Raw genomic sequence first — 17,577 nt, forward strand, 5'->3', positions numbered from 1 at the left:
CTGAGACCAGTGGCTGTCTCCCTGGAGACACAGTGAGGGCTGATGGTCCTGTGTCTGGTTCCAGAATGACCAGTGTGGAGGTGAGAACATCCCATGCACCAGGTGAAGGAGGGAGCCATTTGGAAACTGTCCAGCTTTGAAGGAGACTGTTTACAACCCAACCTTATTATTTATTTCCATTTAATTGCTAACTTATTTATCTTCTATCCACCTACCCAACCATCATTGACTGGCCATTTCTCTGCATCCAGCTGACAACACAGAGGTGATTCACAGCTGAGTCATATCGCAATGACTCCCCAGCCTGTGTTCCTGACTCTGTTCCTCCTTGGGAGCTGGAGATGTGGGCAGGGGCCTGTCCTTTCCTTCCCTGGTAGGGTAGAGGGGCTTCTGAAGTCTACTCATTACTTACCACTGGGGGTGGTTTCTGAAGTCTGGTGAGTGTAACCTGCAGAGAGAGAGGGAAAGAAGAGAGAGAAAAGGTGCTGGATGTGGAAAAGGAAATGAAGAGGCATATGGGGGGGGGGTGGCGAGGGGGGTGTAGAATGCAAGCTAAGCAATACAGCAAAGCAAAGGTGGCCCCTGCTCACCATTGACATAGAGACTGTCCTGGTCCAGGGTGTAGGGACCCAACTTGGTGACACCTTGGGTCAGCTGGCTCAGCTCCCGGTACAGCCGCCTTCTGTCCAGCCCAATGCCTGCAGGGTCAGGACGGTGGTTGCAGACTGTGTCCACACTGATGGCTGCTCCATCTCTCTCAGACCTGTGCAGGAAGGGACATGGAGGCAGAGACACTGGGGATCCATCTGTGGAAAGTCCTTGAGAATGTTGTGGGGGCACCATAGGGAAAGTTAGAAGGGGTGCGGCTCTTATCAACAGGACCTGGAATGCCGTGTCATCCACCATTGAGTGAATTTACTCCACATGTGAAAACAGTTCCATGAAAGGCCACCTTCGGAGTCCAGGACTCCCCTCCCTGGCCTCCCGGGGCTTCACAATCCATTCTATGCGCAGCAGCCAATTCTTGCTCTAAGTGGAAATCCCTCCTTGTTAGACATTTGCTGAAGTACTTTCCACTCCCTGCTGCGGTGCATGAAGCCCCAGTGTCCCAACAGGCACGTTAGGACACCCAAGGCCTGCCTTGCTCACCTCTCTGCCTCCCTCCTTGCAGGTGAGGGTTTCTGCTCTGCCTGTCCTCTCTGCCTTAGACTCCGCTTTCCCCACATGCTATCACCTCTTCCTGCAGCACTGCTCCTGGCCCAGAGCTGTGTCTCCTGGCCATCACTTACTGCTCTCCAAGAATGAGGGTCCATCTAGTTCCTCCTAGATTCTACACTTCCCTCATCCCTCAGCACTTCAGTGCTGTCACTGGGCCTCAGTTTCTCATCTATAAAATGGGTGTAATCATGTATCCAGGTGTATCATGTGAGGATTAAATATGCTGATATTAGTAATATGCTTAGAACAGTATAATTAATAAAATAAAAAACAAAAATCATGTGATCATATAACTTAATGCAGAAAAAACCTTTCACAAGATACAACATTCATTTATGATTAAAACATTCAATCAAATAGATATAGAAAGAAAGTACCTCAATATAACGAAGGCCATATATGACAAACCCCTAGCTAATATCACGCTTAATGGTGAAAAACTGAAAGCTTTCCTTTAAGAACAGGAGCAATTCTGCCCACTCTCACCACTGTTATTCAACATAGTACTGGAGGTCCTAGCCAGAGCAATCAGGCAAGAAAAAGAAATAAAAGGCATTCAAATTGGGAAGAAGTAAAATTGTCACTTTTTGCAGATGGCAAGAATCCACCTAAAAAACTATTAGAAACAATCAACAAATACAGTAAAGTTGCAAAATACAAAATCAATGTACAAATACCCATGGCATTCCTAGATTAACAATAAAATTTCAGAAAAAGAAATATAAAACAAACAATTCCATTTGCAATTACAACAAAAGAATAAAATACCTAAGAATAAACTTAAAGAATGTGAAGGATCTATACATTGAAAACTACAAGACATTATTTTTAAAAATTGAGGAAGACAAAAAGACAATCATGGATTAGAAGACTCAACATAGTTAAAAAGACTCAACGTAGTTAAGACTCAATATACAGATTTAATACAATCCCCGTCAAAATTCCAATGGCACTTTTTAGAGAAGTAGAACAAAAAAATTATCAAATTTGCATGGAACCACACAAAAAACTCAGATTGCCAAAGGAACCCTGAGGGGGGAGAAAAAGCCAAAGCCAGAGGTAGTACACTCTCTAACCTCAAATTATACTACAAAGCTACAATAATCAACAGTATGGTATTGGCAGAAAAATAGACACACGGATCAGTGGAATACAGTTGAGAGCCCAGAAATAAACCCACATGTATATGGGCAACTAATTTTTGACAAAGGTGCCAAAAACATACAATGGAGAAAAGAAAGTCTCTTCAATAAATGATGCAGGGAAAATTGGAAAGCCACATGCAAAAGAATGAAACTAGACTGCTACTGCACACCGCACACAAATATTAACTCAAAATAGACCAAAGACCTAAATTTAAGACCTGAAGCAATAAAGTAAATAAAAGGAAACATAGGTACTAACTTATGGACATTGGTCTCAGAGAGGATTGTGTGACTTTGATCCCTGAGGCCAAGGAAGTAAAAACAAAAATAAATCAACAAGAGTACATCAAATGAAAAAGCTTCTGCACAGCAAAAAAAGCCCAACAAAACAAAAAGGCAAAAATGGGGGAAGATATTTGCAAACAATACCTCTGATAAGGTGCTAACATCCAAAACACATCAACAATTCATACAACTCAACAACAACAAACAAACAATCCAATTAAAAAATGGGCAGGGGACCTGAACAGACACTTTCCCAAGAAGACATACGAATGGCCAGCAGATATATGAAAAGATGCTCAACTTCACCAGCTATAAAGAAAATCCAAATCAAAACTACAGTAAGATAGCCCCTCACACCTGTTAGAGTGGCCATTATCAACAAGACTGGTAATAACACCTTTGGAGAGGTTGTGGGGAAAAAGGAACCCTCATTCGCTGCAGGAGGGAATGGAAACTCGTACAGCCACTGTGGAACACAGTATGGAGGTTCCTCAAAAAATTAAGGAGATAGTTACCATATGACTCAGCAATCTGTCTTCTGAATATCTACCTGGAATTTTTGAAAAGACTTATTCATAAATATATATGTGCCCCTATGCTCACTGCAGCATTAGTCATGAAGCCAAGACATGGAAACAACCTAAGTGCCCTTCAATGGGTGATTAGATCAAAAAGATGTAGTGCATACATGCAATAGAATACTACTCAGCCACGAAAAGGGATGAACCGCTGCTGTTTGCGACAACATGGATGGACCCTGAGAGTATCATGCTGAGGGAAATAAATCAAATGGAAAAAATAAGAAGCTTATGATTTCACTAATGTGTGGGATATAAAACAAAAGGCAACAAACGAACAAAAAGTCATAGCCACAGACCACAGAATGGTGGCTACCAGAAGGAAGGGGTTGAGGGGAGGCTGAACAGGGTGAAGGGGTCAAATATATGGCGATGGATGGAGACTACACTTTGGGTGGGGAGCACACAATGCAGTATATGAGTATTACAGAATTGTATGTTAGAAACGTATATAAATTTGGTTATTAACCCATGTCACCCCAATGAATTAAATTAAAAAAATAAATATATGCAGTGTGGGTTGGTGGCATGGTAGGCTGTGGGTTTATTCTTTGTGAAGGATCAGGGATGCATCCTTTATGTAAGAAGTCTGTGCATACTTTCAGGTTATTACTCTTTATCGTTTTGTTCGTATGTGAGATTTGAGGCTCTTGGGAATGGGAAGGTCAAGAGCAGGGGGACAGAACCGGAGGGATAGTGGCTGTTTTAGGTGGGGAGCTGGAAGGAGCTGAGGCCAAAGGGAGGACCCAGCCCTAGAGGACTGTGGATAAAAATCTCCACTGTGCCTCCCTGGGGCACCCTGGTGGTCTTACCTGAGCAAGGCGAGCCTGCAGCTGGAGTAGAGGAGGCCGATACTGGTGTTCTTGAACAAGGGTCTGAGCTGTTGGAGGAGAGGAGGTGAGGAGAGGACTGACAGGGAAGGACAGGGGCAGGCTAGGATGAGGTGGGCAGGCTGGCATCAGTTGGAGGGCAGGAAGAGGTGAGCGGGGCATAGGAGAGGCGGGGGACTGATAGCAGTGGGCATGGTGGGCATTGGTGGGCAGTGCAGGAATGAGGTGGGCAGGACTCTCACCAGGTGCTGCAGGATCTTCTCTATTTTGTAGAACTTCACTGAGCCCGGACCCTGCATGTCCTTCATGTAGTGCAGGTTGGTGATGGTGAAGTTCAGGGTGAATGGCACCAGGGCGGGGACAGAGACTGCAGCGAGGTCAAGAGAGGAGACGTCACACCCCAAGCTAAATTTAGGGGCCAGGGCCAGTGGGGTGGGGGTGAATCTGGTATTCACATCTCTTGCAAGAGCTCAGAATGTCTCTCCCCAGAACAGGAAGCTTTATTTTGAACACTAATAATAGTAATAATGACAATAAATAAAAATAGCAGCAATAATAACAGCTGATGTTTGGTAAGAGCTTACTCCACGCTACACTCCGGGCTAGCACTTTCCATCCAGCATCTCATGTAATCCTCACACAAGCTTTGAAGGTACATCCTGCTACTTACCCACAACTGATGGGGATGAAAATGAGTCTCAGAGAGATTAAGGCACTTCCCCAAGGCCACACAGCTATTTTAGGGCAGAAGCTTAGGCTCTAGAGTTTGAATAACTTAGGGTTCAGTCCTGACCATCTGTGGGCTGTGTGACCTCAGGAAAACATTGGTTACTCGAAGAACCAGCCTATGCCTCTCTGAAATGGAGAAACAGCAGTGGCCGGCTGCAGACGTTGAGGATCAGATAAAGCAGGGTCCCCTTATGTGGCAATCAGCGAATGCCGGGACATTTGCTCTGTTGTCACTGTCGTTATTTACGTCTGCTTCCTCTGCTGACCCTTCTGGTCTGTCCTTTGGGAACCAGTCCTGGATTTGCCCTTGGCTTTTTCTATTCCATTCTAGTAGAAGGTGAAGTCTGAAGAATTATTCCAGAATGCACGTCTGGATCTGTTCTCACTAACTGACCCCCCTCACACCCCAGGGTCACCATGTGGTCAACCTAAGGCCACATGGTCACAAGTTCCCTAGCAGGTTTGGGGAAGATTATAAAAATGGCCAGCAATCCTTCACATCCCTGAACCTACACACTTGCAACGTGTGTTGCCGCCTGTCTCTTGCGATGGGAGCCTGTTTCTTCACCTCTTGACTCTGGCTCAGCCATGATTTGCTTTGGTTAATGGGAAAGAGCAATGTGGTGCAAGCAGAGGCTTGAAAGACCCTTGTGCACTGAGGCTTGCCCTCTCTTGGTGCTGGGAACTCTAGGACCCCTATATGAATGAGCCAGAGCTAGACTGGTAGATGATGAGAGGCCACGTGAAGGAGAACTGAGGCACCTCACCCATGAGCCCACATCCTCCAGAAGCAGAGTCGCCTGGCTGACCTGCAGGAGGCTGCAGGCACATGAGGATGCTGAGTTCAGACCACACAAACTGCCGAGCTCACCTGTATACTCATGAGCAGCGCCGAATGATTGTTTTAATCCAGTAGATTTGGTGCTCATTGTTATACGGTAAAAGCTAACTGATACAAAACCTTAACGGAAAGCCAAAGGTGGATTAAAAGGAGCCATACCTTCAGTCTTGGATAGAAAACCTGGAGTCTCAGAGCTCTCCAGACACAGGGATGGAGATGACTGGTCTGCGATGAAGGTGTGGGCCCCAAGTTTTACCCTCCCACACTGTTCCCTTGCCTTCCTGCCCGTGCACACTGTCCTCTCAGTGCAAACCACGGAGGAGTGTATCGGGAAGGTAGTAGACATGGAGAGGAGGCTCTTACTTGTAGAACTGGAGGAGGCGATTGGAGTCACTGAGGTTCCCAAGGAGGGTGTGGAAGTGACAGAAACTGAGGAGGAAGCATCAGAAATGAGAATGATGCAGCTTCACCTTGGAGATGCTAGAGGCAGTTTGGCCTTGATGCCCAAACTGAGTTGAAGTTGGGGTGGTGGTGGGCATAATAAGGGCTCTAGGGCTTCTCCCCCCACCATGAGGCCTTAGCCATAGGGAAGAGGAACCAGCTGCCCCCACCAATCACTGTGGGGCCGTGGGGCCGTCTAAGGTTTAAACACTTACCGCTGGGAATGGAGGTCAAGGCTGGTCTGGTGTAACCTGCAGAGTGGGTAAGAGTGCGATGGGACATTTCAAAGGTTATTAAGAAAGGGATGAAGGGGTTAGACCGTTGGTGGAAGAGTAGATACCATCAAGAGGTTGTATCCCTATAGACAGTGGGTTGTGCCTCCTATAACCTTTCTCTGACTTTCCACCTCTCTCTGTGTGATGTATATGCACATGATGGAGAACAGGGACCTCCCAAGGAGAGGGAGAGTGAGGAGAGAGAAATCTAGAAGCAGACATAGGTGCATCCTTTGGTTAGAACTCAGACCATCAACAGAAGAATCCAGCTGGTGCTGCAAAGGACCACTGTCACCACCAGAGGCTCACCATTGACATAGAGACGATCTCTGTCCAGGGTGTAGGGACCAAGCTGGGTGACACCATGGGTCTGGTGGCTCAGCTCCCAGTAGAGCTGCTCCCTATCCAACGCCAGGCCTGCAGGATCAGGGTGGTGGGTACAAATGGCATCAACTCCAGTGGCTGTTCCACCCTTTTCAGGCCTGGGGAGAGAGGGACATGGATATGGAAACAAGACAGAGACATCCTGGTAGGACATTCTTTCCTCAGCCCACTTGTATGTGGATGCCGGTTTATCTGTTCTCCTGGTCCAGGCATGAGTGGCTCACAAGACAAGGGGCATCATTGAGCCACAAAGGACCAGAGTGGATATTTTAGAGTCAGATGATCATCAGTTCAACCTTAGCTCTGTCACTTGTTGAATAATCCACATGGTTTCTCTGACTCAGTTCTCCCATCTTTACAGCACAGAGAATTCTGGAATGTCATGGGATTCAGAAATGATTGATATAAAATACCCAGCCCTCCTGCCAAGTACATTAGAAGTGCTCATAATTAATTAGTTGTTTAATTAAACAAATATTTACAAGCACCCACCGTCCCTAGGGAAACTGGATAGCAGCTCTGAATAGAGATTCATCAGCTCTCTAGCTGATCCAGGCCAAGTTTTGGACATGAGCATCTGAGCATGAGACACTGTGTAGCAGAGACGCCACCACTGCTTACCTGCCTCTTGTGTTACCACCTCTTTGGGCCAGTAGGAGAACCTAGGCCTGAAGAGATAACCTAGGAGACCCAGCAGGTTGTACTGACAGAGGGCATTAGCAGGGAAAACAGAGTGTCCCTTGCACCTCAGCAGGGTGGAAGCAACCTGGAGCTAAGCTGCTTCTGGCTCTGGTCTCCTACTTGACAAAGGTGCAATGTCAGTTGCCCTGCCAGGCGTTGCTGCTTTTGGCCTGCAACTTTTCTGCAACTTTACATTCAGAAAGTAAAGATGATGGTATCAGGCTGCTATATTAAATGGACATCTACACCCAGTAGGAAGCTATAGTTTTGGGCTTAGGTGTGGGGTGACCCTGGTAACTGGGCAAGACTGTTACAAGAGATATTGGTTCCCCTTTGGGACATGGGACATCTAAGCCAGGGTGTCTCCAACACCTATCCATTGAGGTTTCATTTCTGTGCACAGGGACAGCCACCTGGAATGCCAAAAGATCAGCCCTTCAACTGCCAAGAGCTTTCCTGCAGAGAAATAAATGCCCAGTGCTGCCCTGCCGGCATGCTGTTTCCTCTCCACATCCTTCTAAGCAAATCTATAGTCGGGTCTGTCCCATTCAGATCTTGCAAGTCAGGCTGGCTGGTCGGATGATCTAGAGCGAGGAGGGCACAGCACTAGCACCAGGGCTGGGAATTTAGGTAAGCAAGGTGCCCAGGTACAGCATTTAAGGACATGCTATCGCTCAGGGCTGTGCAGGCACAGGCTTAGTACCCAAGGGTGGGCATCTCATTAAGTTCTGTGCTCTAGGCACCTCGCTTCCCATAGCTTAGTGTAGGCCCTGGCCAGCCCAACCAGCCCACCCTTACCCACCACTAAAGGCAAGACCAACAGGAGGTCTCACCTCAGTGCGGTCAGTCTGCAGCCAGTGTAGACGGAGCCAATGATGCTGTGGCTGAACAAGGGCCTGAGCTGCGGAGGAAAGCGTGGGTGGATCAAAAGTAAGAATAAAACTAATCATCATTTAAAACACAATGTTTTCCAGTAAAATAACAGCTCCCTAATCTTCTCATACCACATTTCATTCTCAAAAGGCGCCTTTGGGATAAGGCTTTCATTGTCTCGGTTTTACAGGTGAGGAAACATTACCACAAGGCTGATCACTCCAAAGCCCATCGCTTGCCTGTGGCAGTTCCAAGCTTTGAACCTGGAGCTACCTGCCTCCCAACCCCTCCATATCCTCCGAAATTGTGGCAAGGAGGGGTAGGGTGGAAAGTTGGAAAGGAAAACGGGTAGCAGGGAGCCCTCACCAGATATTGTAGAACCGACTCTGTGGAGTTGAACTTCGCAGAGCCTGGCTGCATGTCCTCTGCGTGGTGCAGGTTGGTGATGGTGAAGCTGAGGGTGAAGGGCACCAGGGCAGGGCCAGCAGCTGCAGCGGGGAGGGGAGGAGAGGCCACGCCTGAGTCAGTGCTGGACCAGATGTGGGGCAAAGGGCCACTGGAGCACAATCCCTGTCTGCTCTGGGACCCCATCAGCTTGGACATAAAAGGGAGGGGTGCCCATGGCTGGGGCTTTTAATGGGTATCATTTCCTATTTATCTGGGGCTGGAGATGGAGTGGGGGTGGGGAGTGGAGGCAGTGGTATATTTTGTTTTACATGGTTCCCAACTTTGGCCACATTCAGAAAGTAAAGACGATGGTATCAGGCTGCTATATTAATGACCCCGAGATGGTGCCTGTATATGAGCCTCTAGGTTACTTATTTCTTCACAGCAGGCTGGGATCCATCAGCTCAAAAGCTTATCAGGACTAAACTCAAATTTCAACACGTACAGTTGTTTTAAGCAAAGCCCAGACAAGCATATTTTAGCCATTTCGAGCCTGCCTGCTGTGCGTATCCTGTGAAACTGCACCCACCATATGATAGCCATAAAAAGGGTAACCCCTGTGCCTGCAGACATCCTAAGCCACTGCCCCTCAGAGCTGTCTAACCCAGAGACCCGCCCCCTGGGCTGCCGGGTCACATCACCTAGACACATAGCCTCTCTCATCCCCCCCCCCAGTGTTCCCTTGCTTTTCCCTCCTCAGTAGTGAACTCTCTCTTTTATAAATTTTTGTTTCAATGACAATTTACATTCACTATTATTTTGTATTAGTTTCAGGTGTACAGCGTAGTGGTTAGACAATCATATACATTACAAAGTGTTCCCCCTGATAGTTCCAGTACCCCACTGGCACCACACATAGTTATTACAATATTATTAACTATATCCTCTATGCTGTACTTACACCCCTATGACTATTTTGTAATTTCCAATTTGAACTTCTTTTTTTTAAATCCTCACCCGAAGATATGTTTTTATTCATTAGAGAGAGAGAGAGAGAAACATCTGATGTGAGAGAGAAACATCAATCGGTTCCCCCCCTCCACCCGCATGCACCCTGACCAGGGACCAAACCCGCAACCCAGGCATGTGCCCTGACGGAGAATCGACCTGGTGACCTTTCGTTGCATGGGACAGTGCTCAACCAACTGAGCCACTCAGGCCAGGGCTTGGCTGACTTCAAGTAACCCTCCTTCCAAACCTCTTCATGAGAACTCACAAGCTTCAATCCCTGTGATGACCACTTCCACAAGGAAACACCAGGCCTCTCTCAAGGTAAAGGGCTATATTTTTTGTAGTATTTATGTATTTCTTAACCACTCAACATACATAAAACTTCTGTTTTATTAGATTCCTATTTTTTATGCCACTGACAAGGTTTTCAGTGTTGAGCCCCATTTTTTGCATAAGCCCCGTGATTTCCACTGTGCAGTTTTGCACAGCACAGGTCAGCAATGCCTGGGTCAGGCGATGGCGCAACAATGCTGTGTAAGAAACAAGACCAAATGTCAATAACGGGGCCAGGGGCATGGAGGCTCCTGGCACTACTGTTTCCATGTTTTGGCTATTTTTGACAGTTCGCATTATAAAAAGTTGGGGGATGGGACAAACACACGCAAAATAATCGTGAAATGGAGAAACACCCCACGGTCCCTAGACTTCAATAAGTTGCACGTTCCTTACCGTGTGGCTAAGATGAAATGATTCTCTGCACTGACTATAGCCAGAGAGATTATACAGTTGACCCATGAACAATGTAGGCTTTAGGGGTGCTGACCCCTGTGCAGTTGAAAATTGCACGTAACTTTTGATTCCCCTCGAAAGTTAAGTCGACCTTTGGTATTTGGAGGGATCAGTTCCAGGACTCCCTGTGGCTACCAAAATCCATGGATGCCCAAGTGCCCTGTATAAAATAGTGCAGATCAATACATACAGTCTGCCCTCCTCTTCCATGGGCTCCTAACCATGGATCAAAAACAGGACAGGTATTTCTTGAAAAAAAATCCACATATATGTGGACCTGCATAGTTCAAACTTGTGTTGTTCGAGGGTCAACTGTATATATTCACAAGGAACAGATTCATAAAGGTATTAAAAAAATAAAGTCATATCTATTCAATATATTCACAAAGAATACTCAAAGTGAGCTACTGGTGAAGTAGGTACACTGGGGAGTGGATCCTTTACCGATCTGGCAAACTGGCCACTGGGCAAATCGGTTCTCAGCGAGAGGTTCTGCTTTCTGTTCTTCTAAGGTTTGTGAGATGGTTTAGAATTCTGGGTCTACCTATAGTTTTCAGAAACACGTCACAGAGAATGGCTTAGGACTCTGAGTCTGGGGGTGGGACTGTTATTCAAGAAATTTGCAGGGGCCTGGGTAGCTGGTCATACACTCCAGAGTCAGCCTTGGCCTCGCTGGAGAGATGCCACCTACTGCACCCCTCCTCTACGTCTTGTGCTTAGAACCCAAAAGGGGAGACTGGGAGCATCTGCAGAAAAGACAATGCCTACCTGTGGAACTGGAGATCCCTGCAGAAACTGTGGCCACCATAGACACTGGAGAGAAAAACCCCCATAAACTTGGGCTGGGGAGCCATCATATCTTGGAGATTTGGTGGGGGGGGTGGTCATGCCTGGGGATTTCTTGGGTACTGGTTCCTTTTCATTGGAGGCTGGGGGTGGAGTAGGGGTGGGCCATGGAGGCAGTGAACTTCTGGTCTTTTCCATTCCTAAGGGCTGAGACTTATGGGGTTGTAGAGCTTTTAAACCTCAGAATACTCACTGCTGGGGGTGGTTGCCCGAGTCTGGCGGGTGTAACCTGCACAAGTAGAGAAAGATAAGGTGAGGAGCCAGAGGGATGGGGGAAAGGGGGAAATGAAGAATGGGGATGTGGGACTTGCTGAGATGCAAAAACCACGGCAGCTCCTCACCATTGACGTAGAGACTGTCCTGGTCCAGGGTGTAGGGGCCCAGCCGAGTGACATCATAGGTCAGTTGGCTCATCTCCCAGTACAGCCGTTCCCTATCCAGCCCGGGGACCACAGGGTCGGAGCGGTATGTGCAGACCATGTCCACTCCAGTGGCTGTCCCATCTTTCTTGGGCCTGGCAAAGGGTGGGTAATGGGGATGACAATAAATGAAGTTAGTTCCTAGGGAGGGGTCTTGACATTCTTGGGGGCAGGACAGGAAGGAGCCAGTGGGTGAGAGAATTATTATTAAATTGCAAGGTAGAAACCTGCATGCTCAAGGTATGGGGACAGGAGAGCTCATACTTGAGATGTGTACATTTGAAATTGGGGATTAAAGCAAGTAAAACAGACACATTTGGCTTGAGAAAATCCTGGGGATGGAAATGAAAACCTAAAGGAAATACCCTCGCTGGTCCAAGGGAAGGGAGGAGGGAATTCAGAAGGATGACCAGGTTAGGGGTCCAGTCCTGCTGATGGGCTCTGCAGAAGCTGGGGACAGTGGTAGGGGGGAGGTACAATCAGAAGAGGCATTGGTCTTGGAACAAGTGCCTCCTAAATTCTACCTTGCTGGGGACCTGGACAGGGAGGGCAGGAAGGAATGGGACCAAACTCCTCAGGTCTCGGAGCACCTGAGGTTGCCCTGACTGGCTGTTCCAAGGTCTTACCTTAGCATGGTCAGTCTGCAGCCCAAGTACAGGGGGTCCACACTGCTCTTCTTGAACAAGATTCTAAGCTGTAGAGGAGGGAAAGGGAAGTGAGTGGATGGGCAGCAGAAGTGAGGTGAATGGGGCTGGCATAAGTGGGTGGGGCTTGAATCTATGGAGACAAAGATGAGATGGGTAGAGTCTACTTCCACGGGTGTGACAGGTAGGTGGACGGGACTTGCATTGGTGGTTGGGGCTAGAGTGAGGTGGGCCAGGGTCAGCTTCCATGGGTGTGGCAGGGGTTAGGTGGGCCAGCTTCAGTGGCTGGGACAAGAGTGAAGTGGGTGAGGCTCTCACCAGGCCCTGCAGAACTCTTTGAGTGCTGTTGAACTTCGAGGAACCAAGGCGACCCATGTCCTTTTCGTAGTGCAGGTTAGTGAGAGTGAAGTTGAGGGTGAATGGCACCAGGGCAGGGACAGTGACTGCAGTGGAGGTGGAAGAGAGATGCCCACTGAGCCCACCCGGAGCTCAGTGCACCTGAGTGTGGGGCAGCACACATGTCCTCTTCCAAAACGGGCAGCTTCAGAGAAAGGACATCCCGGACATCAGCATGAACTGGGGAGCACTGAGGACAAGTGTGACAAATTGCACTACAGAAGCAAATTCACCATGAAGCCGGAAGCAGACACACGTGGCCTTCCAGTTTGCTAAAATTCCAGACAAATATCCTCTCTTCCGGAGGGTTTTATTTTTTATTTTATCCAAATTGTTTTTATGAGATCCACTTACTTACTGATTTTTTAAAATTGTTTGAAGAAACACACTGTGGTTTTAGGGGTCAGGACCTGTTTTAAGTGCTTCACTTACATTTTAACTCATTTAAGCCATGAGGCAAACCCTTTGGAGGAAGGTAGTATTCTTATCTGCAGTGTACAGATGTAAAGACAAAGCCCAAGGGAGTTTAAATAATTTGCCCCAAGTCACACAATCTCTAAATGGCAGAGGGTAATTTGAACCCAGGCCTTGTGGTCCCAGAGTCTGTGCTCCTGTGCTCCACCTAGGACCACAGGCAGATCCCACCTTCACTGACCGCTCTTTCTGGATGGGTGAACAGGGATCCAAATGCCTTCAAGAGGCCCTGGCTGATGAGTATGATGCGCTTGAGTGATACAGAGGTAACGCCAGTCCATCTAGGACCCTCATCTGGGACAGTGGGTGTTGTCACAATCTATCATGAGCCCAGGAGTGGAAAGCTGGCCCTCATTCCAACCAGAAAATGCCCAAATCCCTGGCCAGGGCCTGTAAGAGGGCATTTCTAGGTATACACAGAGCTCATGTGGTTCCCTTGTTTCCTGGAAATGAAAACTAAAGAGCCTAGAGAAAGAAGCCCCCAACCCCCCAACAGAGACACCTGCAGAATTCACCCAAGGCCATCCTGATTGTAATTCAATACCGATTTATACCCTCAAGTCTTTATTGTCTGTCTTTCTTGCTGGAAGCCTATCAAAGACTAGGCCCCTTTCTATTCTGTTTGCTTCTGCACTGCCGGGGCCTTTTATGAATACTTACTGAATGTGGATCTGGATCCACATTCGCAAGTGCCAAATGAATACTTATTGAATGAATGAAGAAATGGTCGTGGCTCGCCACTGGGAATTACAGAGAGGAAGCCCCTACCTATGGAGACTGGAACTGGGGTTGCTGAGGTTGCCGGGGAGATGGTGGAGGCCACAACAACTGCAAAGAAAACACAGCAAGTCACAGATGATGGCCGAGGGCCTCCCCAGCCAAAGAGGGCCCAGCGTGGGGCCTTCAGACCTTTTTCCTGTTTGTCCTCTAGCCTGTACCAGGTTTCTCTTTTCTGAGCAGGAGAGTGAAGGTGTGAAAAATTGAAGTTTGCTGACTTTTTGCCTCCCTGGAGAAGTGTGGTAAGGATAGCAGAGAGGAGATGGGCCCCAAGGCAAAGAAACCTTGGGACCCATAATAGTACTTACTGCTGGAGGTGGAGGTCAGGGCCTGATGGGTGTAACCTGCAGCAATAGAGGGAGAGAGAGGGTGAAGAGTTGTAAGGATCGGGTTGGGAGGAAGCGTCAAGAACTGAACCTCAGAGGGAAGGTGGGGGTGGTCGGGTGGGGAGAGATTAACCAAAGAATCTATATGCATATACACATAACCCATGGACACAGATAATAGTGTGGGGAAGGCCTGGGGCAGGGAGTGGGTGGGAGGTGGAAGGGGCTAATGAGGGAAAAGGGGGACATCTGTAATATTTTCAACAATAAAGATAAATTTTAAAAAAAGAAAAAGAATCTGGGCCCATTGAGTATCTATGAATCTATTTAAGCAGTATTTTTGGAGCATCCTCAAAATGAAGACCCTATAGACCAATCCCAAACAATGCTACTAAAGCACAGGGAAGAATTTCTATATCAGGTCACCTGTTATCTTCATCCCTTTGTCCTCTGTCCCCAACCCCCTTCTCTGAGTGTCTGATCTCTCACTATATCTCTGGAAAAGCTGTGAACGGATAGATGCCTCTTCCCTAATGGTGTCGGCCAGTCTGAGACAAGCTCAAATCCTCCCCACACCGCAGAGGACGACAGGAGATCTAGAATGTGTGCCATGAGCCAGAGCGCACAGTCTGCATGAAATCCTGACGGCCGAGCCTCCACTCACCATTGACATAAAGACTATTCCTGTCCAGACTAAAGGAGCCCAGCCAGGTGACACCGTGGGTCTCATGGCTCAGCTCCCTGTACAGCTGCTCTCTGTCCAGCCCAGTGCTTGTGGGCTCATAGCGGTAGGTGCAGATGGCATCCACTCGGGTGGCAGATCCATCTTTCTCGGGCCTGGCGTAGGGGAGGAACACAGATATGAGGAAATATGCAGGATTGATGCTGAGGGAGACTATAAGAATGAAATATCTAGAAAAGTCACAAAGCTGAAATACTCTTCCTCAGAAGGGAAAATAAAAAGACAAAATATCTAGGATTTATTAATAATCAATAGACGAAGAAGGTGGATTGAAACTCAAGTTGGCCAAGGTTTGTGCATCTTTCACGTGCCAGTCTCTTGCTATCCCACTGTCAGATTAGGCCACGGTGGGGCAATATTCAGGTAGGAGCAGCCCTGAGATCTTGCATCACCTTTGAGCCTCTTAAATGTGGGTTAAGAAATGTGCATGCCACAAGGATTGTTCATTTTTGCTTTTTAAATATTCCTCAGTACAGTATAATTTTGGAAATTACAGGGCTTTAAATACTGGGAGATGTTCTACATCTTGGTTAGGACCTGTCAGAAGACAAAACAGAACCCAGAGAAACAGGAACCGGGGGGGAGGCTCAGTAGGTGCAGCAACACAGGTACCGAGAGCCTGCTACGCTGGGCAAGGGGGACACACGCGGGGTGGAGAACAGAAACTGGATCTGGGAGGCACCCTCTCCCCAGCACCTCACCTCAGTGAGCTCAGTCTGCAGTCAGAGTACAGCGGGCCGATGCTGGTGTTCTGGAACAAAGAACCAAGCTGGGGAGAAATACGAGGGAGGTAAGCAGGAGAAGGCAAGGGAACTGGGGGGGGGGGTGAAGAGGAGTGGGCAGCAGGCAGCCTGGGGCTCTTACAATGGGCTGCAGGACCTCTTCCGTCATGTTCAACTTTGCAGATCCTGGACGCCCCATGTCTGGCGTGTACAGCAGGTTCGTGATGGTAAAGTTGAGGGTAAATGGCACCAGGGTAGGGCTTGTTGTTGCAACTGGAAGGCAAATGAGAGGACCTATCTTGAGCCTGCTAGGACTCTGTTTAGTCCAGCCTGAGCTTCTGAGCCCTCACAGAGATGGGCTCTGATTTCTCCACCAGACGGCTCCACCCAGCCCGGTTCTTAATCCAAAGCAGCCAGGATCCTCCATGTAAATCATACCCAACGCTCCTGATACCCGGAATTGGTTCTTCCCTCAGGAGTTCTGATTTGGAGGCCCCTAATGTGATGCCAAGACTTTATCAGCCCTATTATGTGACCAGACTCATGCCTCAGGTTCCTAGTTACAATTTTAGTTCATTCATTCATTCATTCATTCATTCATTCATTCATTCATTCATTCATTCATTCTTTGAGCGAATATTGATTGATGCATAAGGCATCACATCAAATTATGTGCCACCACCACTGGGCACATATATTTCTAGTTAGGAAAACAGAATCTATGTCAGGTATTTCGATAGAGGGAATTTAATAGAAAAATACTGAAAGCGTAGCACAGAGAGAGATGAGTAAAATCAAGAATCCCTAGCCCCATAGGGCTAATGGCACAAAGGGACGAGAGAGTGGCATACCAGAGATTGCTGAGACCATGGAGGGGACAAAGCCCCTGCTGGAGATGCTACATGAAACAGAAGAGAGGAGGGTGAAGAAATACCCTGGCTATTCTCTTGCCTTGCCCACCACTGTTCTGCCAATGCCTCCTATTGGCTGAGCCTCACAGGCAAGTAGTTAGCCAGTATGAGTAGTCTTGGATCAAACTGGGGTTCTCAGTTATGACGCAGTTGAACCTGAGCTGAGAATTTCCAACTCACAGATGCCTCCCAGGAAAACCAAGGAGCCTCTCGCACATCATCTAGGAACCTAATTTCCTTGAGTTGTGCTCCAGAATCCTGTGACAACTCCAACTGACATGGTAGCGACTGCCTGGGGTATTTTGTTGGTAAGGATTCTGAAGCTGTCTTGAGCTCAGAAAGAATGGATGCTGTTATCACTTAGTGATGCTGGCCACGGGTGAGGGAGTGGGGAGTGCTGACACAGAGCCATACATTTGTACTGGGCACAAGCTGACAGAGTCATTCGGGGTTAGAACCAGGGAAGGAATGGAGGGTTTCCACACATCACAAGGAATCATACTTCATTCCTTCCTCTCCTGGGAGGATCCACCTATTTCCTATAGACCTACCATGAGCAGGTCACTGCAGTGGACACTGGGGAGCACAAAGGAGGAAGACACAGTTGCTCCATACAGCAGGTTTACTTAACATTGAGGTCAACAGAAATAAACATAATGCTCAAATACAGAGGAAATGCAAGAGTGTGCAGTATATCTATTTTTAAAAATAAGCAACAAGATTTAAAGTGAGTGATAAAATGTTTCCATGCCTTCCATGGCTATAATGATAAAAAGTTTTTAAAAGCATCTTTAATAATACTAGTTAGATACTGAGCATAGCACTGGGTTCATATTCAATACTCAATAATGTC

At 47.6% G+C, this 17,577-nt stretch overlaps 1 protein-coding gene across 1 annotated transcript in view; it reads right to left on the reverse strand.

The window, feature by feature from the left end:
- Positions 1 to 17,577, reverse strand: part of MUC16 (mucin 16, cell surface associated) — a 99,562-nt gene that overhangs the window by 20,411 nt on the left and 61,574 nt on the right. Inside the window, 19 exon segments of the mRNA XM_087816160.1 lie at positions 413 to 448; positions 591 to 763; positions 4,039 to 4,106; positions 4,299 to 4,423; positions 5,990 to 6,055; positions 6,283 to 6,318; positions 6,652 to 6,824; positions 8,241 to 8,308; positions 8,647 to 8,768; positions 11,236 to 11,280; positions 11,507 to 11,542; positions 11,655 to 11,827; positions 12,359 to 12,426; positions 12,695 to 12,819; positions 14,015 to 14,074; positions 14,332 to 14,367; positions 15,014 to 15,186; positions 15,793 to 15,860; positions 15,956 to 16,086. Of these exon segments, the coding sequence (XP_087672286.1) occupies positions 413 to 448; positions 591 to 763; positions 4,039 to 4,106; positions 4,299 to 4,423; positions 5,990 to 6,055; positions 6,283 to 6,318; positions 6,652 to 6,824; positions 8,241 to 8,308; positions 8,647 to 8,768; positions 11,236 to 11,280; positions 11,507 to 11,542; positions 11,655 to 11,827; positions 12,359 to 12,426; positions 12,695 to 12,819; positions 14,015 to 14,074; positions 14,332 to 14,367; positions 15,014 to 15,186; positions 15,793 to 15,860; positions 15,956 to 16,086 (1,782 nt within the window).

The sequence above is a fragment of the Miniopterus natalensis genome, chromosome 4 (genome assembly GCF_054644295.1).
Source record: "Miniopterus natalensis isolate mMinNat1 chromosome 4, mMinNat1.hap1, whole genome shotgun sequence".
Classification (NCBI taxonomy): domain Eukaryota; kingdom Metazoa; phylum Chordata; class Mammalia; order Chiroptera; family Miniopteridae; genus Miniopterus; species Miniopterus natalensis.